Source organism: Anabrus simplex, chromosome X (assembly GCF_040414725.1).
Source record: "Anabrus simplex isolate iqAnaSimp1 chromosome X, ASM4041472v1, whole genome shotgun sequence".
NCBI classification, from domain to species: Eukaryota; Metazoa; Arthropoda; class Insecta; order Orthoptera; family Tettigoniidae; genus Anabrus; species Anabrus simplex.
In genome coordinates this window covers 222,098,198-222,125,001 of record NC_090279.1, presented here as the reverse complement: position 1 = coordinate 222,125,001, position 26,804 = coordinate 222,098,198, and the positions used below count along the sequence as shown (strand labels likewise).

The following is a 26,804-nucleotide window of genomic DNA, read 5'->3' as shown; positions in this document are numbered from 1 at the left end:
ACTGCAGACAACACTGTTGCTATTCGTGACATTGGTGAAGATCGGCTAATAAGAATTTTGCAAATTATTTTAAACGTGGTTACAGAAGTGTTCGAACCATCATCCGAGATGAACTCCATTTCAGAGAATTGTCTGCCAGGCGGGTTCCTCGTCTCCTCAACCAGGAACAAAAAACTTTACGCCAGGAAGTTTGCCACAGACTCCTGAGCCGCTACGCAGTGGGAGGAGAGGATTTCTTGCGTCGTATTGTGACTTGTGATGAAACTTGGCTGCATCATTACACCCCAGAGTCAAAGCAAGCAAGCATGGAGTGGCAGCAAAGAGATGAAGCAGGTCTGATCAAGGCCAAAACGTGCCCATCTGCTGGAAAGGTGCTTGCAACCGTTTTCTGGTACTTCACAGGTGTTTTGCTGGTGGATTTTCTTCACAAACAAAGGACAACTAATACAGCCTATTACTGTTGCCTTTTGGATGAAGTAAAATCTGCGTATTGCAACTAGCAACACCAGCAACCGATCTGAAATGTCATTCTTCTCCACGACAATGGAAGGCCGCTTCAACGCGGGAAAAACGGGGAAATTCACTGGACACCTCTGGAACACCCTCCAGACAGTCCAGATTTATCACTCTGCGACTACCATTTGTTTGGACCACTCAAACAAGACCTAGGACAGCGCTTCGATGATGATGCAAGTGTAGAAAAGTTCGTGCGCAACTGGCTCTGCACACGTCCCTCTTCTCCAATGGAGAAAATGTATATCGCAGGCAGAACACTGTGTAGAAAAGTGATCTTTACATGTGTATTGTTTTGGATGATGCAATAAATTTTTTTAAAATTCCTGTTTATATTTGATCTGCCCTCATATATTCAAGTAGAAGCAGATTTTAAGAAATGAAAACTTATGGAAATTAAATGTGGAGTAGCGTAGCATTCCCTACTTCACCATTCCTTCTAAATTTGGTGATTAATGAAATATTAATCTTACCTATCTTGACACGGGCAATAAGTACGGCTACATCTTACCCCTTCCACCATAGCAATCATCAGCAGAACCAAACATGATGCAATAATTTTAGTTAATTTAGCTGAAAGAAGCTTCACAGAAATAGGCGTAAATATTAACCCACTAAAAAGTAAATCTGTTATCCTAAAGAAAGGAAAACTGATTCAGGAAAAAATCACCACTCTTCACGGATCAGTAATACCATAAGTAAGATTGAACAATGAACGAATCAAGTACCTTGGAATTGATTTCAATAATGAAATGTCTCTTGACCGAACTAAAGTAATTAATGTCCTAAATTTTCAAGCTATTTATTAAAACTACAATTTTAAAACTGGAAAATAAAATTTATCCCTCCCCTCTCATAATCTCTGGCTAACTATGAATTTTTTCCACCGAAAATGTTTCATCATGCTTTAACTATAATTATATAGACTACCCTCACTGAAGGACGGGTGCAGCTGACAACAGTTAGGATTGTTTACTCGCACACTCTGGAAATGAGGGAGAAAAATACTATCCATCACAGCTTGCAGCTCTCCCGTTGTTTGGTGAACTACATGGAACTGGCTGCGAGATCAAGTCCCGTGTGGTATGCTTTCCAGCCTGAATTATGCAGAAGTGTTCAATGTTTAAAACTTGCAGAAAAACATAGTAATCGAGCCGTGCGCAAAGAATTAAATGCGATAGATTTTGCTCTACGCCATTGGCACTTGAATGCACCTACCAAACAAGAAAAGCATCCCAGGGGCCGAACAATGGAAAGTCTGCTGAATGTATGTATGTATCATTAAAGAAAAATGATATGGAAAATTTAATAACTGCTGCGTATAAGAACATCACGGTGGACAATTGGGAAAATTACATGAAAAAAGTAAAGAAAAATGAAAGAGATTTGTGGAAAGCAGACGAATTACAGGGTGATGTCGAAAACGAACTGCTTCAGTAGGCGAAAGAGACAGCAGCAACAAAGCAGTGAACTGAAAGCTTGAAACTTGTTGTTTTAAGGGGCCTAACATTATCGAGCGATCAGTGAACTGAAGGCAAGCCTGATTCATAAAGAGGAAGTGGAGTCCTACAAACTTTAATATGCAGTAACATGTTACAGGACATAATAAAATGCAATCTGTTATGACAAAAAGTATTTCAATTCTAATCAAGTTCATATATTTTTTATTTACCTTGCACCCTGAGCATTAAGCTAGAATTTTCGGGAAAAAAGCGAAATGTGAACAAGTAAATACAGTGAGCTCCTCACCTGGTTGCGCAGCTGTCTGATGAGAGCCTTGCCTGGTGACTCGCCCCTTGCCCGCTCCAACATGGTCTGAGCGTCCCTCAACAGAGCCTTGGTACGTTTAAGGTCCCTCCTTAGACGATGGAGTTGATCCTCGTCCGTGGCCCGCGTCGTTCTCTCTTGTTCCTCCATGGAACTCAGGCGACGCTCCAGCTCGTGTTTCTCCCGCAGCAGCAGAGTTCGCTCTTCGTGTTCGCTCTCTAGCTGTGCCTCCAGAGCTGCAACATCAAGATGTGTTCCACTCATTTCATGGCTACTAAGTGATGTCATCTCGCCCATTACTGTTAAAGATTATTTTCTTCTCTTCTTTATAGCACTCCGCATTTCCACCACGGAAGTGAAGATATGCTACTTACTGTAGTTATCTTTCAACTCAGCATTTTTCATGATTTGCAGGTCGTAGAACTATTGGTATCATGATAAATACAACAATTTTAATATGAAGTTTACATACGGCTTTTTTTTTAAAGCAAATATAACTTTAAAGTTTTTCAGTCTGTTGAAAACGCTAATTATGTAACGCATATAACACTAAAAACACAGTGTTAAACAAAGAAGGACATGACTGAGAGCAGATGGTGATGATGTGATGTCACTTTTTACACTATGTGCTATGGAAATATTAACTCTTACAGTGCCAAGATGTCGATGCATCGGCACTTACATTCTGTAATACCAATATAATATCAATATAAATGGTCCGTTATTGGACATTATAAATTTTCCAGCTAACTCATTCCTGGTTGGCAGCGTTTCGCCCTCATCACTTGGTACCTATAAATTTTCCAGCTAACTCATTCCTGGTTGGCAGCGTTTCGCCCTCATCACTTGGTACCTAGCACACCTACCAAGACGCTGGGAATCAACATCTATATCAACTTACATTCTGTATGAAAAGTGCCAACATGCCGATTCGATTGGCACCCTCTTATAAGTAAGGCGCTAGACTGCGCCACAAATCAAGTAGAATGTCTGTAATTCTTTGTGATGTCATTAGATCGCACTGAAATAACTTCATTTTTGCTAGTTTACTTGTCCTTTGTGAGTGCATGCTCTATGAGCGCTTGATGTCTATGATCCAATATGGCAGCCTCCTTGTTTGTTTATGAACGCGTGTTGTGATTTATTTTCAATAATTTTACGTTCTGACGCATTTGAGTTATTTATCGTAATATATTAAGTTTGTTATTATTTCTACTGTAGTTATACAGGAATTTATTTAGGTTGTAGTAAAGTTGTAAATATTTCATTTATCACAACAAGGCATGTCGTCACGTAGGCCTATTTCGGGAGAAGAAATTGAGGAACCTTTGGATTGCTTTGAAGATGTAAGCGACCCTAATTTTAGTGAAAGTGATGATTATGATGTTTCTGGGACTTCGGATAGTGCACCAGAGAATGATGTAGCTGCGCCATTGGCTAATGGGCTCACAACAGTTCCTGCAGAGTGATAATTCAAGTGACACTGCTAACGAAAATGACAGCTACAGTGATTTAGATGATTTTTAAACAGAAAGTAATGTTGTCCATCCCCAGGCCCAAAACATGTACCTCAACCTGATGCTCCACCCATAGAAATTTTCAATCTGTTCTTAACACTTTCATTTCTGAAACAGAGACTGACAGATATGCTTCACAAACTATAAAGAGGGCATCCAGCTGGCTTAACACTACAGTTGAAGAAATGAAAGTTTTCTTGGCTTGCATACTGAATATGGGACCTACAATAGCTAGTTACTGGTCAGCTTCATTCTCCCAAAGTTCACCTTGTTTTAGGCACACATTTGCCAGAAATAGATTTCAGCTTCTGTTGAAATTCTTTCATGTTGCAGACAATAGAGGCCTTGCTGCCCCTAATGAAGTAAATTCTGTGGAAAATTCCAGCCTGTTGTAGACCATGCCAATCGAGTGTCACTCCACATCAGCAACTATCTGTTGATAAAAGTTTGGTGGGGATGAAGAATCACACAACACTCACGCAATACCTGCCAAATAAACACCATCACACGTGGGGCATAAAACTTTGGATCATACGTGATTCAGTAGTGAATTACTGCTTCAATCAATCAATCAATACTCATCTGCATTTAGGGCAGTCGCCCAGGTGGCAGATTCCCTATCTGTTGCTTTCCTAGCCTTTTCCTAAATGATTTCAAAGAAATTGGAAATTTATTGAACATCTCCCTTGGTAAGTTATTCCAATCCCTAACTCCCCTTCCTATAAATGAATATTTGCCCCAGTTTGTCCTCTTGAATTCCAACTTTATCTTCATATTGTGATCTTTCCTACTTTTATAAACGCCATTCAAACTTATTCGTCTACTAATGTCATTCCACGCCATCTCTCCGCTGACAGCTCGGAACATACCACTTAGTCGAGCAGCTCTTCTTCTTTCTCTCAATTCTTCCCAACCCAAACATTGCAAGATTTTTGTAACGCTACTCTTTTGTCGGAAATCACCCAGAACAAATCGAGCTGCTTTTCTTTGGATTTTTTCCAGTTCTTGAATCAGGTAATCCTGGTGAGGGTCCCATACACTGGAACCATACTCTAGTTGGGGTCTTACCAGAGACTTATATGCACTCTCCTTTACATCCTTACTACAACCCCTGAACACCCTCATAACCATGTGCAGAGATCGGTACCCTTTATTTACAATCCCATTTATGTGATTACCCCAATGAAGATCTTTCCTTATATTAACACCTAGATACTTACAATGATCCCCAAAAAGGAACTTTCACCCCATCAACACAGTAATTAAAACTGAGAGGAGTTTTCCTATTTGTGAAACTCACAACCTGACTTTTAGCCCTGTTTATCAACATACCATTGCCTGCTGTCCAATTCACAACATTTTCGAGGTCACGTTGCAGTTGCTCACAATCTTGTAACTTATTTATCACTCTATAGAGAATAACATCATCCGCAAAAAGCCTTACCTCCGATTCCACTCCTTTACTCATATCATTTATATATATAAGAAAACATAAAGGTCCAATAATACTGCCTTGAGGAATTCCCCTCTTAATTATTACAGGGTCAGATAAAGCTTTGCCTACTCTAACTCTCTGAGATCTATTTTCTAGAAATATAGCAATCCATTCAGTCACTCTTCTGTCTAGTCCAATTGCACTCATTTTTGCCAGTATTCTCCCATGATCCACCCTATCAAATGCTTTAGACAGGTCAATCGCGATACAGTCCATTTGACCTCCAGAATCCAAGATATCTGCTATATCTTGCTGGAATCCTACAAGTTGAGCGTCAGTGGAATAACCCTTCCTAAAACCGAATTGCCTTCTATCGAACCAGTTATTAATTTCACAAACTTGTCTAATATAATCAGAAAGAATGCCTTCCCAAAGCTTACATACAATGCATGTCAAACTTACTGGTCTGTAATTTTCAGCTTTATGTCTATCACCCTTTCCTTTATACACCGGGGCTACAATAGCAACTCTCCATTCATCTGGTATAGCTCCTCCGACCAAACAATAATCAAATAAGTACTTCAGATATGGTACTATATCCCAACCCATTGTCTTTAGTATATCCCCAGAAATCTGATCAATTCCAGCCGCTTTTCTAGTTTTCAACTTTTGTATCTTATTGTAAATGTCATTGTTATCATACGTAAATTTTATTACTTCTTTGGCCTTAGTCTCCTCCTCTATCTCGACATCATCCTTGTAACCAACAATCTTTACATACTGCTGACTGAATACTTCTGCCTTTTGAAGATCCTCACATACACACTCCCCTTGTTCATTAATTATTCCTGGAATGTCCTTTTTGGAACCTGTTTCTGCCTTAAAATACCTATACATACCCTTCCATTTTTCACTAAAATTCATATGACTGCCAATTATGCTTGCCATCATGTTATCCTTAGCTGCCTTCTTTGCTAGATTCAATTTTCTAGTAAGTTCCTTCAATTTCTCCTTACTTCCACAGCCATTTCTAACTCTATTTCTTTCCAGTCTGCACCTCCTTCTTAGTCTCTTTATTTCTCTATTATAATAAGGTGGGTCTTTACCATTCCTATAACCCTTAATGGTACAAACCTGTTTTCGCATTCCTGAACAATTTCTTTAAACCCATCCCAGAGTCTGTTTACATTTTTATTTACCGTTTTCCACCAATCATAGCTACTTTTTAGAAACTGCCTCATGCCTGTTTTATCAGCTATATGGTACTGCCTAACAGTCCTACTTTTAAGACCTTCCTTTCTATCACATTTATTTTTAACTACCACAAAAACAGCTTCATGATCACTAATACCATCTATTACTTCAGTTTCCCTATAGAGCTCATCTGGTTTTATCAGCACCACATCCAGGATATTTTTCCCTCTGGTTGGTTCCATCACTTTCTGAATCAGCTGTCCTTCCCATATTAACTTATTAGCCATTTGTTGGTCATGCTTCCTGTCGTTCGCATTTCCTTCCCAATTGACATCTGGCAAATTCAGATCTCCCGCTACAATCACATTTCTTTCCATGTCGTTTCCCACATAGCTGACTATCCTATCAAATAATTCCGAATCCGCGTCAGTGCTACCCTTTCCCGATCTGTACACTCCAAATATATCAAGTTGCCTATTATCTTTAGAAATGAGCCTTACACCTAGAATTTCATGTGTCTCATCTTTAACTTTTTCGTAGCTTACAAATTCTTCTTTCACCAGAATGAACACTCCCCCTCCCACCCTTCCTATCCTATCTCTACGATACACACTCCAGTGCCGTGAGAAAATTTCTGCATCCATTATATCATTTCTCAGCCATGATTCAACTCCTATTACAATATCTGGTAAATATATATCTATTAAATTACTTAATTCTATTCCTTTCCTTACAATACTTCTACAGTTGAACACTAACAATTTTATGTCATCCCTACTTGATTTCCAGTTCCCTGTTCCCTTATCACCGCTCCCTAGGCCATCCCGTTTCCCTGAATGTACCTCCCTATTACCCTTCCAAACAAATTTCCTAACTTATACGTACCACTGCGGTTTAAATGAAGGCCATCTGAGCGCAGATCCCTATCTCCTACCCACCCATTAGGATCTAGAAATTTCACTCCCAGTTTCCCACATACCCACTCCATAGTCTCATTTAAATCCCCAATCACCCTCCAGTCAGTATCCCTCCTACACAGTATTCCACTAATAACAATCTCCGCTTTCTTAAACTTCACCCGTGCTGCATTTACCAGATCCCACACATCTCCAACTATATTGGTACTTATATCAGCTTGCCTTACGTTGTTGGTACCAACGTGAAACACTACCACCTTCTCCTTCCCCTCCTCCGTCTCTTCTACTTTCCTCAACATCTGCCTCAACCTAATTCCTGGATAACACTCTACCCTGGTACCCTTTCCTCCACACACTTTCCCCACGTGTCTAACGATGGAATCCCCCATGACCAGAGCCTCAACCCTACCCACCTCATTTGATCCCCTCCCCTCCTGGTCAGCCCTATCTTTCCTGATAGCTGCAGAAGCTACTTCCTCCTCCCTTTTCTCCTTCCCATGACCCTGTTCCACCAGTCTTTTCCTATCCTCTACTCTACATTTTCCTTTCCTACCTTTTCCCTTTCTCCTACTTCCACACATCTCAGCAACAGTTCCCTGTCCCTCATCTTCCCTCTGTTGTTCTACCTGGAGTGACTCGTACCGATTTCGTACAGACACCTGTCCTGAATTCTGATCCTGAATAGAGCCCTTGGCCTGCAATCTCCTTCCCCTTAGAACATTAGACCACCTGTCTTCTACAACTCCTCCCTTTCCTTCCCCTCCCTCTTGTACACCTACTGTAACCTGTACATTGTTTGAGGGAGTCCTATCTTCCTTCCTGTCTTCTGTGAGAATCCTAATTATCTCCCTCAAACTTTCCAACTCCTCCCTCATACCCCTCAATGCCTCGCCACATCCACAGTAAGTACACTCGCGCTCCTTAGCCATTCTTTACGGGGGGAAAAAATGAAATTAAAAATAAAATAACTTATTTGCAAAAAATAAATGAACAGAGGGATATATTGTCTGGAATAGTACACAACAATAAGGTAATTAATATACGACTACACTACAATACCACTTAGTCGTGCTCTATTTTTTTTAAATCCTACAACCCCTGACAGGATAAAAACTGCTGTTAATTAATGATTATCGAAAGTAATAGCCTGCACAAGAACTACACAATTCCAAACTGCAATTAAGCCTATTCTAATAACAACAACAGTATTTTAGTAAGACTTTCTACGGATACCTCTACTACACCAGTACTACACAAATATTTTACAATAATAAAATAATCACACTAAATTCTAATAGGATATTACTCGTATACTACTGTACAGTACACTACAGTAATTTTAAACTACTTTCAGACGTATCCTAATTACGATACCGGTACCGTACCGTATATCACTAAACTAAGCACAACAGAAATGAAATTTGCAAGAACTACTGTACTCGAAGATTACCAACGAAGCTAAATGCTTAGACAAATTATTATTAGTATTACGGTCTAATAGATACACACGAATATAGCAGGCAAGATACTGCACTATCTAAATGTACTGTATCTATACTACAATGTATCTACACTACACTACACTGCGTTTGATTAAATGCTTAAGTATCGAAAGGATTGCCGTACACGAAGAAAAACACGAATATAATTGGCAAGATACTATCTAATATATTATACCTTATCTTCACTACAATTCTACTGAAATGTGGTTATGTGATTATTACAGCTGGTGGATTACTATTATTTTCCCTACTCCACGGGACGGAGAATGAAAGTGTCCTTAATTAGGCCTACTGAAAAATACGAGGTTGTCTACAGTAATTTCTCAAATATTTCTATCAAAACTACTACTACTACTCCTCCTCCTCCAGGGACTTGAACTGCAATTTCTGGGATATATGAACTTTATTATTATTATTAGCTATCCGCTCATAAATACTGAAAGATTGAGGGAGCGAAATATAGATTACGGATACTTTAACTACCTACTCAAAAGTACAAATGAATGGAATACAAGGTCAGCTGATTTTTATTTACTTGACTACACTACACCCTTTGTTCACGACTGTAGCCAACAATGCAATATTTGAATATGAGGAGCGACAATAATCAATAACAATACGACTGTTAACTATTACTGTGTAATCTCTTTAACTTCTTTTTAAATGGAAGTTTACAGGCCTATCGTGGTTTTTTTTTAATGTAGTAAATTATTACCTTCGCGATAGTTTGAACGGATATCTATATGAAATACCGGAGAAGTTGCTGCAGACGTTACGGTACTATTCCTTATGATAATCTGCCTTTGTAAGTATAACCAACGAACCTACAGATATTTACAAATATTTTTAAAGTTAATATTATTACCTAAAGTATTTCCTAAACCTAAATTCGAAACAAGGTACACCTAGCTAGCCTACTTAACCTAGAAAACGTAATTTACTGAAGACCAATTGAATTACTTGTTACAAAATTTAAATAAATATCACTACTCCCAATTTCTACCAACAAGCACTAAACACCACTATATAAACAGCACTAAATGAATCACATATACACAAAATTTAGCTATTTCAATAGGTTTTCACTACTTTATCACTGCAATAATGCAAGAGCTCTCTCAACAGCCAACCGTTCTCAAGTGCATCCAACTATGCAAATTTTATAAATCAATCAATCAATACTGATCTGCATTTAGGGCAGTCGCCCAGGTGGCAGATTCCCTAACTGTTGCTTTCCTAGCCTTTTCCGAAATGATTTCACAGAAATTGGAAATTTATTGAACATCTCCCTTGGTAAGTTATTCCAATCCCTAACTCCCCTTCCTATAAATGAATATTTGCCCCAGTTTGTCCTCTTGAATTCCAACTTTATCTTCATATTGTGATCTTTCCTACTTTTATAGACGCCATTCAAACCTATTCGTCTACTAATGTCAATCCACGCCATCTCTCCGCTGACAGCTCGGAACATACCACTTAGTCGAGCAGCTCTTCTTCTTTCTCTCAATTCTTCCCAACCCAAACATTGCAAGATTTTTGTAACGCTACTCTTTTGTCGGAAATCACCCAGAACAAATCGAGCTGCTTTTCTTTGGATTTTTTCCAGTTCTTGAATCAGGTAATCCTGGTGAGGGTCCCATACACTGGAACCATACTCTAGTTGGGGTCTTACCAGAGACTTATATGCACTCTCCTTTACATCCTTACTACAACCCCTAAACACCCTCATAACCATGTGCAGAGATCGGTACCCTTTATTTACAATCCCATTTATGTGATTACCCCAGTGAAGATCTTTCCTTATATTAACACCTAGATACTTACAATGATCCCCAAAAGGAACTTTCACCCCATCAACGCAGTAATTAAAACTGAGAGGACTTTTCCTATTTGTGAAACTCACAACCTGACTTTTAGCCCCGTTTATCAACATACCACTGCCTGCTGTCCATCTCACAATATTTTCGAGGTCACGTTGCAGTTGCTCACAATCTTGTAACTTATTTATCACTCTATAGAGAATAACATCATCCGCAAAAAGCCTTACCTCCGATTCCACTCCTTTACTCATATCATTTATATATATAAGAAAACATAAAGGTCCGATAACACTGCCCTGAGGAACTCCCCTCTCAACTATTACAGGGTCAGACAAAGCTTCACCTACTCTGACTCTCTGAGATCTATTTTCTAGAAATATAGCAACCCATTCAGTCACTCTTTTGTCTAGTCCAATTGCACTCATTTTTGCCAGTAGTCTCCCATGATCCACCCTATCAAATGCTTTAGACATGTCAATCGCGATACAGTCCATTTGACCTCCAGAATCCAAGATATCTGCTATATCTTGCTGGAATCCTACAAGTTGAGCTTCAGTGGAATAACCTTTCCTAACACCGGATTGCCTTCTATCGAACCAGTTATTAATTTCACAAACATGTCTAATATAATCAGAAAGAATGCCTTCCCAAAGCTTACATACAATGCATGTCAAACTTACTGGCCTGTAATTTTCAGCTTTATGTCTATCACCCTTTCCTTTATACACAGGGGCTACTATAGCAACTCTCCATTCATTCTATGTATACAGAGGTGCAAATGTCAAAAAGATAAATACAATATTGCAAAGCATGGTTTAGGGTACTGTGTGGTATTGCACCTGCTCACTATAGGTAATTATTTACAGAACGCACACCATGTGTTTGTTGATAATTTCTTTGTCAGTGCCATTAGTGAAGGATGGGGACATTCATAATAGGAACTGTACGATGAAACAGAAAAGGATTGTGTCAGTATTTGAAACAAAAGTTTGGTGTTGGGGATAGAAAATATTTCAGGTCAGAGCCTGTGTTAGCTATGGGCTATACAGAAAAGAAGAGTCAGAGGAATCCTGTCCTTCTGATTAGTGAAGGTAGGGCTGCTGATACAACTTTCACAACTAAACACTATGGTCACCAAAAAGAAATTACAAAACCAGAAGTGGTGTGGGGGGGAATTGATACTAGTGATATGACGTACACATACCTTGATGTAAAATATTGAAAGAAGGTAAGTTTCAACATTATTGCAGAATTATCCATGTGCATTATGGCCAGGAGATCAACAACTGTTGATAGTTTGGCCACCAGTGAGTGACTGTTGCTCGCTTAGCACCACCCAGAGGACACGTGTAGGGCATTGAGGAGCTAATTCCTGATTGATTCTAAACCGAATTAACAGCAAAATAATGGATCATATCCCACACGTACAAGCTGGTTTCCGAACAGGGAGGAGCTGTACAGATCAAGTCCTTAGTCTTACGACTTATATCGAGGCAGGCTTTCAAGACGTCTGCAGTATTTATTGATTTGACAGCAGCCTATGACACAGTATGGAGAGAGGGCCTCCTTTTAAAATTCTTACGGGTGATCCCCTGCAGAACTCTAGCCCAATTAATAAATAACATGCTATGTGATAGATATTTCCAAGTTATCCTGGGCAAGGAAATCAGTGAGCAAAGAACTTTGAAATATGGGTCTTCCACAGGGCTCTGTACTCACACCAATCCTTTTCAATCTATATATTGCAGACATCCCTCATACTGCAAGCAGGAAATTTGCTTATGCAAATGATCTACCCATTGGTATCAGTAGAAAATGCATCGAGGAAACTGAAAGGATATTGACAGACAATCTTCCAGTCCTATGGCAGTATTACCACAAGTGGCGACTCACACCAAGCCCAAGTAAAACAGAATCTTCATGTTTTCATCTTCATAACAAACAGGCAAACTGTCAACTGAAAACCTATTTTAATGAAAATCTAGTTAAATATAATCCTACTGCAAAGTAGATCCCTAACTTATCAACAACACCTGAATAATACTACAGCCAAAATCCGTTCCAGGAACAACATCCTTCAAAAGCTGTGTGGTACTACATGGGGATCGTTGCTCTGCACTGGGACTAGTCTACAGTACAGCAGAATATTGTGCTCCAGTCTGGCTGAAGAGCAACCTCGACATCCAGCTCAATACTACAATGCGTACAATCACAGGTTGTCTAAAAACTACACCAACATTTTGGCTCCCAACTTTAAGTCACATTCATCCACCTGCACTGAGAAGACAGGATGCTTTGTTACATGAATATAAGAAAATATTGGATCACCCGGACCTTCCAATTCATGACCAAGTGCAATATCTGGCAGGTTAAAATCCAGACATCCAGCAATTAAATCTGCTGTTAAACTTTTCAATACAGGCTTCAATATAAATGATAATTGGAAAAAAAAAAATGGATCCAACATGCACCACCAGACATTATAACTGTTTTAAATACCCAAACTAAACCGGCTGGTTTTGATCTGCCTCGACGTACGTGGAAAACTACCAACAGGATTCGTACAAACCATGGAGTATGTAATGACTTCCTGTACAAATGGAACGAAATTTCTGATCCATCTTGTGTTTGTGGAGCGACTCCTCAGAGCATCCAACACATTGTGCAACAGTGTAGTATTATGTCATATTCGGGAGATCTGAAAGACTTTCTATTGTTGACTCCAGAGGCTGTTAACTGGATAGACAAATTGACTCTCACTATATAAGCGCATACACTGTCATCGTATACTCTGTTTCATGTCTGATAGTAATAAGGCCCTAGTTATTTTAGTATATGATTTATATATTGTTGTATATTCCAATATGTTGCCATACATTAAATAAATAAATAATAACATTATTGCAAGAATGGTGTTAAATAGTTACATCCTATATAAGGGAAATTTTGCAGGAGCTCGACACCCCATGTCAAGACTGGCATATACATTGAGAATTTAGGAAGTGAGTGGCTTGATCATAAGCAGTCTGGAGTGCTTTCAACCTGGCAGCGTGAGTGATGTAAATGGAAGTACCGGTACTTCTACTAACGTGGAAAACTTCCTCAAAAACAGGAGTCTATCCAACCTTAAATTGCAGTACAGCTTAGATGGAGCGCGCTGTTGCGAAATAGACTTGTGAAGATCGCGCTCGAGTGTGACTCAAACAGGGTGACACAGTTCCACATTTTTTGTTTGTAATTTTGTAATTTTAAGTTCATTAATTCATAAATTGATATTTGTAGGATGGTAAAATAAATACAGTGAAACCTCGGAGTGCGAGTAACTTGGTCTACGAGTGTTTTGCAAGACGAGCAAACATTTTAAATAAATTGTAACTTGATAAGCGAGTAAGGTTCCGCAATACGAGCGTCACGTGTGCCTACGTTTTCCTCTTCCCTGTTCATTTGTTGAATGGAGGAACGAGATCTTTGGTCCTGTAGTGAAGAAATATCTTCTAGAAAATAATCTGCCGCTCAAAGTCTTGCTGGTTATGGACAATGCTCCTGATCATCCTCCAGGCCTTGAGAACTCGAGGACAACTTACTGGAGGGATTCAAGTTCGTTAAGGTTAAGTTTCTTCCTCCTAGCACTACTCCACTACTCTAGCCTATGGATTAGCAAGTAATTTAGAACTTCAAGAAGCTATACACCAAAGCACTATTTCAGGGATGCTTCGAAGTGACCAAAGGAACAAACCTTACCCACCGAGAGTTTGAGGGAATTCATTTCCCCATCGTGAACTGCCTGAAGATCATCGATAAAGCCTGTGATGGAGTCACCAAGAGAACTCTCACTTCCACTTGGGGAAAGCTGTGGCCTGACTGTGTTCTTGGACGTGACTTTGAGGGGATTGTTGGTGACAACAAGCCGCCGATGAAATTGTGTGCTTAGGGAAGACTATGGGGCTGGAGGTAAATGACGTGGACATTCAAGAGCTGGTGGAAGAACATAGCCAGCAACTGACCACCAACGAACTGATGGACCTGCATCGCGAACAACAGGAGGAGGTTATGGAGATCTCATCCAGGGAAAGAAGGAGGAAAAGTCAATGGAATCTCTTACTTAAACTGAGATTCGTGAGAAGTGCAAAATGTGGGAAATGGTGCAAAATTTGGTAGAAAAACACCACCCGAATAAGGCTGTAGCAGTGCGAGCGATGAATCAGTTCAGTGACAATGCAATGTCACATTTTCGTGAAATCCTCAAAAAGAGGCAAAAGCAACAGTCATTGGACAGGTTCCTCGTTAAAGATGCACGAAAAGAAAACAATTTCAGTGAGTCAACAGATAGCAGTGATTCCGTTAGTGAAATTCGTGCTACACAGTAACTCTTCTCCTGTCACCTCTCATCTCCCTCACACCAACAATGATTCTGTTGTAAGGAAAAGCGCACTTTAATTTGTTTTACGTTATATTTGTTTTATAAATGGTATGTGAATAAATATTTTTTGTTGTGGACGAATCATCCGCGTTTCAATTGTTTCTTATGGGAAAACTTGCTTTGATATACGAGCGCTTTGGATTACAAGCATGTTGCCGGAACGAATTATGCTCGCAATCCAAGGTTCCACTGTACAACATACCGTAATCACTGTTGTTGCTCTCAGACAATGGACGTACACCTTCTATCATTTCTGCAAGGTCTGATGTTCCCGCTTTGGATGAACTGGGTTCGGGAGATGAACTTGAGGATGATCCAGACGATGAAGAAAGTCGTATTAAAAACTGTTCATCGTCGACATCGCCCTGTAATTCGTCTGCTTTCCACAAATCTCTTTCATTTTTCTTTACTTTTTTCACGTAATTTTCCCAATTGTCCACCGTGATGTTCTTATATGCAGCGGTTATTAAATTTTCCATATAATTTTTCTTGAATGATACATTATGATACCGGATGTAGTTTTTCACCTGGGACCACACCATCTCAATAGGGTTTAACTCGCAGTGATAAGGCGGGAGACGTAGAATCTGCCGACCTGCCGCTTTTGCCACTTCATCTATTCTCTGCTTATCATACAGAGCTCTATGCTGAGAAGCGATGTGCAACAATTCTCGCTTGAGCTCCATCCTCAAAAGATATTTGCTTTTTACGTAACCACTGTACGATGTCATCTTTTCGCCAAGAAGCCACTGGCAAAGGTTCCAACTTACGGGAATGATAAGTGGCATTATCCAGCATGATCATGGCACCTTCGGGAGTGTTCGGCAACAGTTGTTCCGAAAACCACTTCTCATAAATTTTAGCACTCATTTCCTCGTGGGCGTCCGCCGTGTTTTAATGGCATAAAAATGTTACTTCAGTGTTTGGAACAAAACCATGTTCATTACCTGCATGGACTAAGGCGAATCGCGGTCCTCGACCTTTCGGTGGCCTAAGTCCCGAACTCACCCCTTCAGTGGCGGCCTGCCGTGCACTTTTTACTGTTGTATTCTTCCATTCTTTTGTCACTGTCTGCCGAATATTCACCCACGATTCATCTGTGTAAATTATAGCTTTATTTTGTGCCCTCAAACATTTTATTTCCCTGAGATATCTATGCCTCCAATTAATAATTTAAGAGACAACGAGTTAAGGAACTTGAGGTATGATTTAAAAAATAACGTCCATATCTGAAGACCGTTTGCTTCGCTTTAACCACGCCACGATCCTTCTGCACTTTTTCTTCGAACTTATAAGATCCCCACGCACGAGCACAAACTCCTGAACCACACAAACTAAATACACTTGCCCTCAAGAATTGTACATGTCACTGATATGTATTTAATCACTATTATACATAAAATGAGCACTGCACTGCATGTGACTGTCTGGAAATGTGAAAAGCGCATTTTTGGGAGATCACTACCGGTACTTCAGCCAGCCAGACAGGTCATGCGCGAAACCAAAATTCAAGGGGACATTCTTCCTGTCACAAATTAAGAACTAAAGAAGATAAGAACTTCAGAATTGTTTTAAAAATAACTTCCATATCTGAAGTCCATTTGCCTCGCTTTGCCCCCCCCCCCATGCAAATTCCATAGGAAAGACGCTGGCCAGCGACTGACTTTCGTGCCTGCACATAAAAATCCCTGAACGTGACTGAAAATAAATGCATATACTGCATTTTGTCATCATTTAAATTTAAAAATAAACTTATCTACATCGAGCTGAAATCTTTCTTTACAAGCAGTGAAAAAATTAGGAAAATAATTAATATAAAATATGACATGGTAAGTTCTATGCAATGAAGATTCTGCATTTGGCGTAACTTTCTATTATATTACCATTTTCATACAAATTTTTTTTTTTTTAACATCAAATGCGCCTTGAAATTCTATACATAACACGATATTTGCCCATGTTAACCGATAACATTCTGATTTACAAATATTTGGCAAACCCACTGCATTAGAGTAGGACAGCGCTATCCGCAAAACATGGGAGAAGGAAAGAGATGGAATTATCCCACTGTGTTTTAAGGTTGGAACGCTCCATAACTGTTGCATATGTAGTACCAAAACAAAAAGGTGTAGACCAAGAACATTGTGTTGCAAATGTAGCAAAGGCCTGCATCTAGACTTTTCTCCAAAACACAAGTGCAATATGATCACATGAAATTTATCATAAAGTTCTGGTGGAGGATTTTGTAATAAATTAGGCTGTTTACATTCTTCATTTTATAATGGATATTAATTGATTTTGTATGTTCTTCTTATCTCCTGAACTGTTCTGTAGTAACAAATACGGCTACTATGCACAGTTCTCTCAAATGATCAATATTACTCTCCTAAATTGATTAAATATCCAATCATTGACAGGTTACGCTGTTGGTGTTTTTCTCTCCACATGTTCCACGTTTTTGGAAATGAATTCATAAATTGGAAAGTAGGCCTACCTTAACAATATAAATTGGTATGCAGTAGAACCTCGATAATTCAAAATTGATTAATTCACAGTCCTGCTTAATTCGAAGACGCTCTCGTTCCCGGAAACAGGAGGTACGGTTTTGCATGTTATTTAAATTGTTTAATTCAAAATATTCGGTCCCATTACCAAAATTCAGACTTTGAATTCAAACTGCCTTTATATAATAAAATAGTTTTTTTTTTTTCCAGAGTAAATAAATTCAAAATTTATCCGCGTCATGATAGAACGCGTCTTCTGGAACGTGCTGGGGTAGATTTCAGTATTTTCACTCACTGCGGTGTGTCTACAGTGTGCTTCATATTTGCTAAGTTCGAGTAAAATCTTAATCCTTTTGTATTCAGCATTTTACGGAACAACATAATATCACTTAGCAGGCAGTGTGTGGAGAAGCAGAATCCGCGAATACGAATAATCAATTTGTACGCACCAAATACTGTCAATACCGATGAAACTGCATTGATTTTTTGATGCTGAGCCCAAACGGACTTACAGTTTTATAGGAGGGAAGTGCCAGCCGGGAAATCATACAAGGAGGGTCATTGCACTGTGTTGCAATGCACACGGAAGCGAGAGACTTCTTGCCCTCATCATAGTGAAGTTCGACAAGCCATGATGAGGGCGTCCGACACTTTCCGTGCAAGTACAGGACATCTAAAATGCTTCAGTACAGTAATCCAATGAATGAAGGACTTGCTCAAGGGAGCCAGCATAATTTGTCCTCGTCTTTGAATTGTGCAGGTTTTTTCTTTCGATGCGTGAGGTTATGTTTGCCAGTGATTTATTCAAATGCATTATTTGAATAATATAAATGCACCTTGTTGGATACATTTCGGGAATATATTTTTTCCCAGGCATTTGAAAGGTTTAAACTGTGAATGAAGGTGATTGCGTGCATTAATGAGTCTTAGAATACTATGTGACACGGCAAGGGTTCGCATTTCTGAATTACGAGATATGTACCATGGCGGGAAATCATACAAGGATAGGTGAGCCGACTTTCTCCCTTCGTCATAGGAAAGTTCGATAAACCATTATGTTTTAAGGGCATCAGGTACTTTCCGTGCAAGTACAGGACATCTAAAATGCATTCAGTTCAGTAATCCAATGAATAAAGGACTTGTTCAGCTTAAGATTTTTCCTTGTCTTTGAATCATGCTTTAGTTTTATTTCGTCGCGTGAGGTTATGTTTGTCAGTGAGTTATCCAAGTGAATACTGTATTGTGAATTTGAGTACTGTAAATGCACCTTGTTGGATACATTTTGGAAATTGTTTTTTTCCATGGCATTTCAAAGGTTTAAACTTTGAATCAATGTTAATTGCATGCAGTACAGGTCTTAGAATATTTTTTGATGCGGCAAGGGTTGGTATTTCTGAATTAAGATTTGGCGGTTAATTCGAAGTCCGATTTTTGTGTCCCAACGACTTTGAATTAACGAGGTTTTATTGTATATGATCCCAGGTTAGAGCTGAGATTAATTATCTTCACTTAGTAACGTTGGATTTAGTACACAATGTGCTAATTCATTTCAAATTATGAATTTCCTTTTTTTAAATAACTAAACCTTTTTTTTTTTTTTTTTTTTTGTGCACAGTACTCCACGATTTTTTTCTTTTGAAATGCAAGTCACATTTTTATATTCCTGGGAGTATATCAAGCTCACATACCAAATTTTACCTCCATATCGTTTAAACTGAGACATTTATTAATTTTTTTATACAGTGATGCAAAATCCATTGAAACATGCTTGGCATGCTATGCATATGATGACCTATTATGGGTCGGCATCCAAAGGGTTAATCACAATTTTATAATATCCAGCCCGTTGTGCTCAGTCCAATTACTTGAAATGAGTTACCATGTACGTTTACTAAGTGCTGATATAATAGTGGACCAGCTTACTTGCACATCACCACGACAAACAGTGAGTGTACTGTAATTAACTTCAATTGTGGAATTCTTTTTCTAAACTGCAAATTTGTGGTCAGTATAATGAATAGTAGGACGCGTGCACGCTGTGTATCTGCGCTATCCAGCGCATCCCCATGCGTCTCGGATTTACCACCGTCACACTACTAATACGATGTTGTCAATAAAACAAAAGCAATCAGTAACACGGTAATCTGTACTGTATGAAATTAGTGATGTTGCCTGTGTTGCTGAACTTATCTCACAAAATATTTTACCAGATACAACCAAAAGTATTCAAGTTATTTATAAACGTACGAAAAACAAAGAAAGATTAAAACTGTAAATGGAGACTATTTATTAGTTCATACTCAGTTTGAATTTACCAAAACTGTACGCAGAGGGGCTAGATTGTTTACATTTTTTAAATGTGGGAGGAAACATACATTATAATCATACAGTACCGTGTCATTAAAAAACAATGCTTATGAACATTTACTCGGAATCACAAGCAGAGAGCACTTTCGTCTCATGATAGCAGTCGGGAATGTGATGTTCTTCAGTAATGTTTTGGAGGGAGAGCGTGTGATGCTGTCGTTCGTCGGACGGGGGGCGCAAAGGCTTGAAGAGACCCCTTTGTGCTATTTGGCAGGAGTAGGCTGCAGCATCAGTATTAATCATCACTGTAAATTCATTCTAGGTCAGTGGAGCCATTCATGAAACACATACTCCTGGAGGCGAAGATGCACAAATTTATATTAACAGAAAAGGATGGTTTTTCCTACAATAAAATTAATAAACCAAATCAAGCCCCACGGCACAACAGCTCCGAAGGGCATGGCCTACTCGATAGCAGTGGCGAAACTCCTTGGAGTCATTTAAGGCAATGCCTACCCTAAGAAATACGATTAAATTATATAAATATCGTAACAAATTTATCTGCTGTTCGTATTGTGCGAACACTACAATAATCTCTATTTAATATGCACTACATGGTTGACAGCAGGCTATGTGCCTCACTGATCGCCCGCTAGATGGCAACAGCGGACTACTTGCTCTGCAGGGAGGCAGGAAATAACTTGACACACCCAGGACTTTTTGTTTTGTTTGTGTTTTGCCAGCTTGATGATTGATAGAGGGGTGGTGCGCCCCTCTCTCCGCAAGCTCTAGAGCCCGTTGAGGCATGCCTCTTCTGCTATTTGAGTGTGAAAATTCCTAGCGCGAAGGCGACAATGAAGTACGTATTGTTAATTGTGTAGTGAGCACACTATTCTCTTGAGTTAGTAGGCAATCAGTACATTATTGGCAATATTAGTGACAATTCAGACATGGAAACAACCAATTCAAATTCTGGGTTTCTATTGTGTAAAACAAGACTGATATCATCTGGTTGAAACTCGCGTTTAAATAATGAGTGAAGCAGGCCCTTTCTGGAACTTTACAAGTCTTATGAACTCTTTAAAATGGACTTACGAAGAGACGTGTGAAGCCAAAAACAAAACATGTAGGCCTATGCCTAATTTAGATATTATTTTGAATTTAAAGTAGCTAGAAAGTATAAATTTTCTTGGTATACATGATATTTGTGGTTTTGTTACAGGGCTAAGTGTGTTTTGTTTGGTAGTGAAAAGGAATGGCCTTCGAATGGAATAATTGTTATAAAAATGTTCTTAGAAAAGAAAAACATATTCAGAATGAAGAGAAATTCTGTTTACTGGGACGCAGGGTGTTAGAACATTCTTTATCTGATGGTGCAAGAATTCAAGCCATTAAAAATAACAAAATCTTAAAACAAAATTGGCTTGATGTTGAGAGACTTTATATTGTGTGTTTTCTCGGGAAACAGGAGCTTGAATTTCATGGTCATTTTGAAGGGGAAGACTCAATCAACAGGAGCAATTACCCAGTGTTGTTAGATCTTATTTCAAAACAGGTACAGTACATTCGAGATCATCTCCAGTCCACGTCGGCATTTTTAATAATAATAATAATAATAATAATAATAATAATAATAATAATAATAATAATAATAATAATAATAATAATAATAATAATAATAATAATGTTATTTGCTTTACGTCCCATTAACTACTTTTACGGTTTCTGGAGATGGCGAAGTGCCAGAATTTAGTCCCACAGGAGTTCTTTTGCATGGCAGTAAACCTACCGACACGAGGCTGACGTATCTGAGCACCTTCAAATATCACCGCATTGGCCCAGGATCGAACTTGCCAAGTTGCGGTCAGAAGACCAGCGCCTCAACCGCCCGAGCCACTCAGCCCGGAATGTTGGGCTTTAAAGGCACATCAGGCAAAATACAGAATTAATTAATTGAGTGTGTAAGTACCATAATTCAGGAGACGATCAAAGCAGAATTAGATTCTTGTGATTTCATTGGTATTCAAGCGGATGAGACCTTAGATGTATCAAATAGATCTCAAGTCAGTGTAATATTCCGGTTCTACTCAAAACAGGATCCACAGAAAGATTTATAGGCTTTTATGATGTTTCGATTGATAAAACTGCATCGGGCTTATCAGAATTAACTGTCGATATTCTGCGAAAGTGAGGAGTAATTGATAAAATCGTATGTCAAACATGACGTGTGCTCCACAATGGCAGGAAAGAATAGGGGTGTTCAGCATTACGTCAAACAAGTTTGCCGACGGACAATATTTCTACACTGCTACTGTATGCCCACCAATTAAACCTTGTTCCTCTCCATTGCTCCAAAACAATAAAATCAGTCAGGCTCTTCATTCATAAGCTGACAGCGTTTCATTCATATTTTATTAGATCCTCTGAGAGACTTCCACAAGCATGCACTACCCGTTAGAGCAGTCCACCCAACATTTTCACTCTGTGATGGTTTAAGACAGGTTTGTGAAGATATTGCACAGAATAATGACGGTTGGTCTAAAATTCTACTGTTGGGATGCTTAACGTACTCAGGAAAGCCCAATTCATGTATTGCTCTCTCTCTCTCTCTCACTCTCTCTCTATAGGTATTTTTTATTTTTATTTATACAGACCATCTCCTTGTTCGACTGCAACATAAAACAGCATTTGATGTAATTCTGTGCAATACTGAAATGAGGAAAACCACTGGTATCCTCAAGGACATGTGATCAGAAAACACGGCATCTTCTTACGCTGAAAAATGTCGTAACATACATAAATCCTGGAAAAAGAATTGATAAATATTTATTCCGATATAGAAAAATATTTGTGCCCTCAAAATCTTTTACATTATATTGTCCTCAATGACCAGTGGATGTCGAAGTGTCAAAATTGATTCGCTTAGTATTAACATTTCTTGTGATCATGGCTTCCTCTGAAAGGAGTATGAGTACTCTGAAGAGGATAAAAACATGCTTGCATAATACAATGAACAATGAAAGACTCAGCAGTCTTAGAACCATTTTTATCAAGAGAAAGCCTGTGAAGGAATTGGTGAGTGAGGAAGTGGTGAGTGATGAACTATTGAAAGACCGTGTGATTGACCATTTTCCAACCAAGAAAACCCGACGTTTGGACTCTTATAAGAAACTTTAATCTAGTATTGCCTGCCTACCCATTCATTAACTAATAGCTTCGCCACTGCTCGATAGTTACCTTGTTTTTAATCAGCTAGCTTTAACAACTGACATGATTATGGTTCCTTCTTATCATTACTAGCACGTGTGCAATATCCGTACGCCCAGCTACCCAACCAAAGTTTTATCTTATATGTAATATAATGTAACTGGCAAGATAATATAAGACAATGTGTCGTACTACAGAGTAGGCACACGTGGAAAGAAATGGTTGTGGTCGCTATTCACATGGCTCCTGGACGTATCCATTCACAATTCATGGTTACTGCTAAGGAGGTCTGGATGTGATTTGTCACATCTAGAATTTCGTCGCCACATTGTGCAAACATATCTACATAAGTTCAAAATAACGCCAGTAGGAAGAGGCGCCCTATCACCTCGAGATACAGTATCCAGCAGAGTAGTGTCACTGACGATGTACGACTTGACGGGATTGGGCACCTCGTAGCGTCCTGCAATCGACGACGCTGTGCTGGAAAGGAATGTTCGCACCGAGTGCACAAAATGTAATGCTGGACTCTGTGTTCCATGCTTTGTCCTATTTCATACAGTGTGAAGCATACAGTTCTTATATTTGTTCCTATTCAGTAATTTCTGTGAATTAGATAACTTGAATGTAATATATTACGAATATCTTGAGATTTTTATTGCTTTATTTATGGATGTACATATTGTAATTAATGTATATTCATATGTATATTCTTCATAAATTATCATCTTTAGTTTATTTTAGTCTATTTTGTTCATAATTTATCAATATCAATACATAAAATCTATAAATACTAAAGAAATGCTATACAGAATGAAATGCTAACACATCCGCCTAGCGTGATCATATGAACATGCCACCTAATGACGAAACCGTGAAAAGTACGAGCTTAATATTTTGTAGTTATGTTATACTATGGACCTGAAGTGATTTAGACGAATTTCAAAGAAAACGGACGAAAAAAATAATTTTGGCGTTAAAGGGTTAAGAAAAGGAAAAGAAAGAAGTAAAATATATATTTTTAATGAGTACTGTACCTTTCCGGAGTCTCTTAAACAACTTTTTGTTTTCAAGTCGTGCATTTTCAACAAAGTGTCCTGTGCAGGTGTGTCAAGAATAGGATTTTTACTACAATATGATTTTATGGAAAGCTTCTGAATAATTCGCATGACCATCTGTAATTCACAATTGTAACCAATATCTCATTATCAAAAACGAGTTTACATGATTCTGAAACACACTGTACCTGGTTTACAACTCCACAGTTTTATGTGGGGTGTATGATTCATCCGCTTTATCCCATTTCTAGTCTTCTTGTGTATGTTGATGTTTCACTGGCATCACCATCACTATTGTCATCACCCTTTACACTTCCATAGTTATTTTCATGACTACTTTCAGGCAAAAACTCTTCATCACTTTCATCACTGTCAAATTTATCACCACTTTCAAATATTGTAATATCACCATCACCCAGTTCATCTAAATATTCTACAATTTGTTCAGACGAAAGATTAAACAATGTACTTGGACCTGCCAAGCTTTCACTTCAAACAACGGCAGTCAGTGGGAAAGAATAGAGTCTCAAGGTTTCATGTGCTGTCAAGAGATGGCAGAGCTAGACTGTTTTGAAACAAGTGATGCTGTGACTAAGAGACTGTGCGCAGCAGTTTGTTACTGCAGACACACATTCTTGCGACAAGCCCACAGGCTCTTAATCAGCACAGAAATTTATGCAAATATTCAGTGAAATGTTAGGGGTGCAGCTGATATGCGAGTTAGTGCATTAGGGGTAATTATAATTATTGGAACGACTGTGCCACCAACTTCCTCCTTACCATTTATTTTTCAATGGCAGAGAGATGGCGTCTTAGATCTAGCCCCAGGCTGTGATATGTGCACAGTCAAAGCCATTCTGAGGGCTATGCAAATGAATTTGACAGTGTTTAACACTACGTAGTGCGGCGAGTGGTTCCACGTGTTGTCTACAAGCCTCTCCATCATTAAATCGTTAAAAACCAAGTCAAACCTCCCCCATTTGCCTGACATTCTCGCAACATCTCAACAAACTCACCTTTCACCTTTTTGTGAGCATTACACCTCACGTCCTCTAACTCTTCATCCCGTTGAGCTGTCTCCCTCCTGTTCTCTTTGCGCTGTTGTTCCAAGCTCATCTCGAGGCGCAACTTGGCTTGCTCCAGCAGTTGTACTTGTCCGGCCAGGTCGTCCAACTCTTCCTCCTGTAATGAGCAAACGCACTATACTCAACATGCTCTGTGTATTGCCTGTGCAATTATAAATGTCTCCCACCCTCCCTCGACTTATCACACAGTAGTATGCTCCATTCAAACAAAAAGTTAAAATAAGTTCCAATATTATCACTAGAGGGTCATTCACAACTTTGTTTATTGGCAGGCTATGGAGAAAAGAGACACTACAGTACTATTTGGATTTATTACCGTGACTCTGTCTCAGGAATGAACGGGTATTCATTAAGGTCAGGTGACCATTTTAACACAATCTTTATGGGAAAATTACTCCTTTCCAGTGAAAAATGGCTGTTTGTTGAGGTGAGATGTAGATTGTCTGTCTGTTACATAATGGCAAAATGGCTACACGGTGATATCCGACGGGTGCATTCCTTTTTACTCTATGATATTCACGAACTCCAGAAACATTAGTTCTGTTTAAAAACAAAAGTTACAGACAATACAATTTCTGATCATTTACATCTTATACTAAGTTCACAGAGATATTCATAAATTTAGCTTTTTAAGTAAAAGTGATAATTATCGAGGAATCACACTCGTATCTCACGTAACTAAAATATTTGCAAGGGCACCAGAAAAGAGAATGAGAAGAAAGGTTGAAGGACAATGACAAGGAAAGCAATATGGATCTCAAAATGAAAGATCAACACTAGACCCCATATTCATTATAAGGCAATTAATGGAAAAACACTGGGAATACAGAATATATTCCTTGATTTAGAAAAGGCTTACCCAGAGCAAAGGTATGAAAGTAATGCAACAGAAAGCAGTACGAGGGGAGGACAAGGAAGTGTTATTCATAACGGTTATGGACAAAATTGTGAAGGAGACAAGCAGCTGAAACGAGCACACAGAGAGGAAGTACAAGGGTAACTCGACATGTTGAGTGAGATTGTTGATGGTGTGGACTAGAGGACAGCTGGGAAGCGAACTGATGCATTCTACTAGAGTGTGAGAAACCTGGTGTTAAGTGTAAAGAGCAGACACCTGGCCTGTTTCATAAAGCTACAAGTTACAAGTAATTTTTCATACAAGTTGTTGGAAAAAATTAATTCCTGTTTCATAAAAGCACTTGTAGGTACAAGTGAATTTATACAAGCTACAAGACTTGTCAACAAGTCAAAATTCATGTTGTGTTTCATGAAGATACTTGTAGAGTACAAGAACTTGTAGAAAACACAATTTTTCTTACTAGCTGTTAATAATAATGCTATTGGCTTTACGTCTCACTAACTACTTATTCGGTTTTCGGAGACGCCGAGGTGTCGGAATTTTGTCCCATAAGAAATCTTTTACGTGCCAGTAAATCTACCGACACGAGGCTGACGTATTTGAGCACCTGAGCCAGGATCGAACCTGCCAAGTTGGGGTCAGAAGGCCAGCGCCTCAACCGTCTGAGCCACTCAGCCCGGCTTTACTAGTTGCTTGAGA

The 26,804-nt window shown here is 38.9% G+C and overlaps 1 protein-coding gene across 9 annotated transcripts in view; it reads right to left on the bottom strand.

Moving 5' to 3' along the window:
* Mhcl (Myosin heavy chain-like) overlaps positions 1 to 26,804 on the bottom strand; it is a 399,178-nt gene that overhangs the window by 32,681 nt on the left and 339,693 nt on the right. For all 9 annotated transcript variants that reach the window (XR_010861825.2, XM_067159638.2, XM_067159641.2 and 6 more), the window contains 2 exons: positions 25,178 to 25,343; positions 2,263 to 2,516 (listed from right to left, as the gene is read on the bottom strand). Coding sequence is in view for 8 of the 9 variants with exons in the window: in XM_067159638.2 (XP_067015739.2) it covers positions 2,263 to 2,516; positions 25,178 to 25,343 (420 nt within the window). In the remaining variant the exon portion in view is untranslated. The remainder of the gene's footprint in view (positions 1 to 2,262; positions 2,517 to 25,177; positions 25,344 to 26,804) is intronic.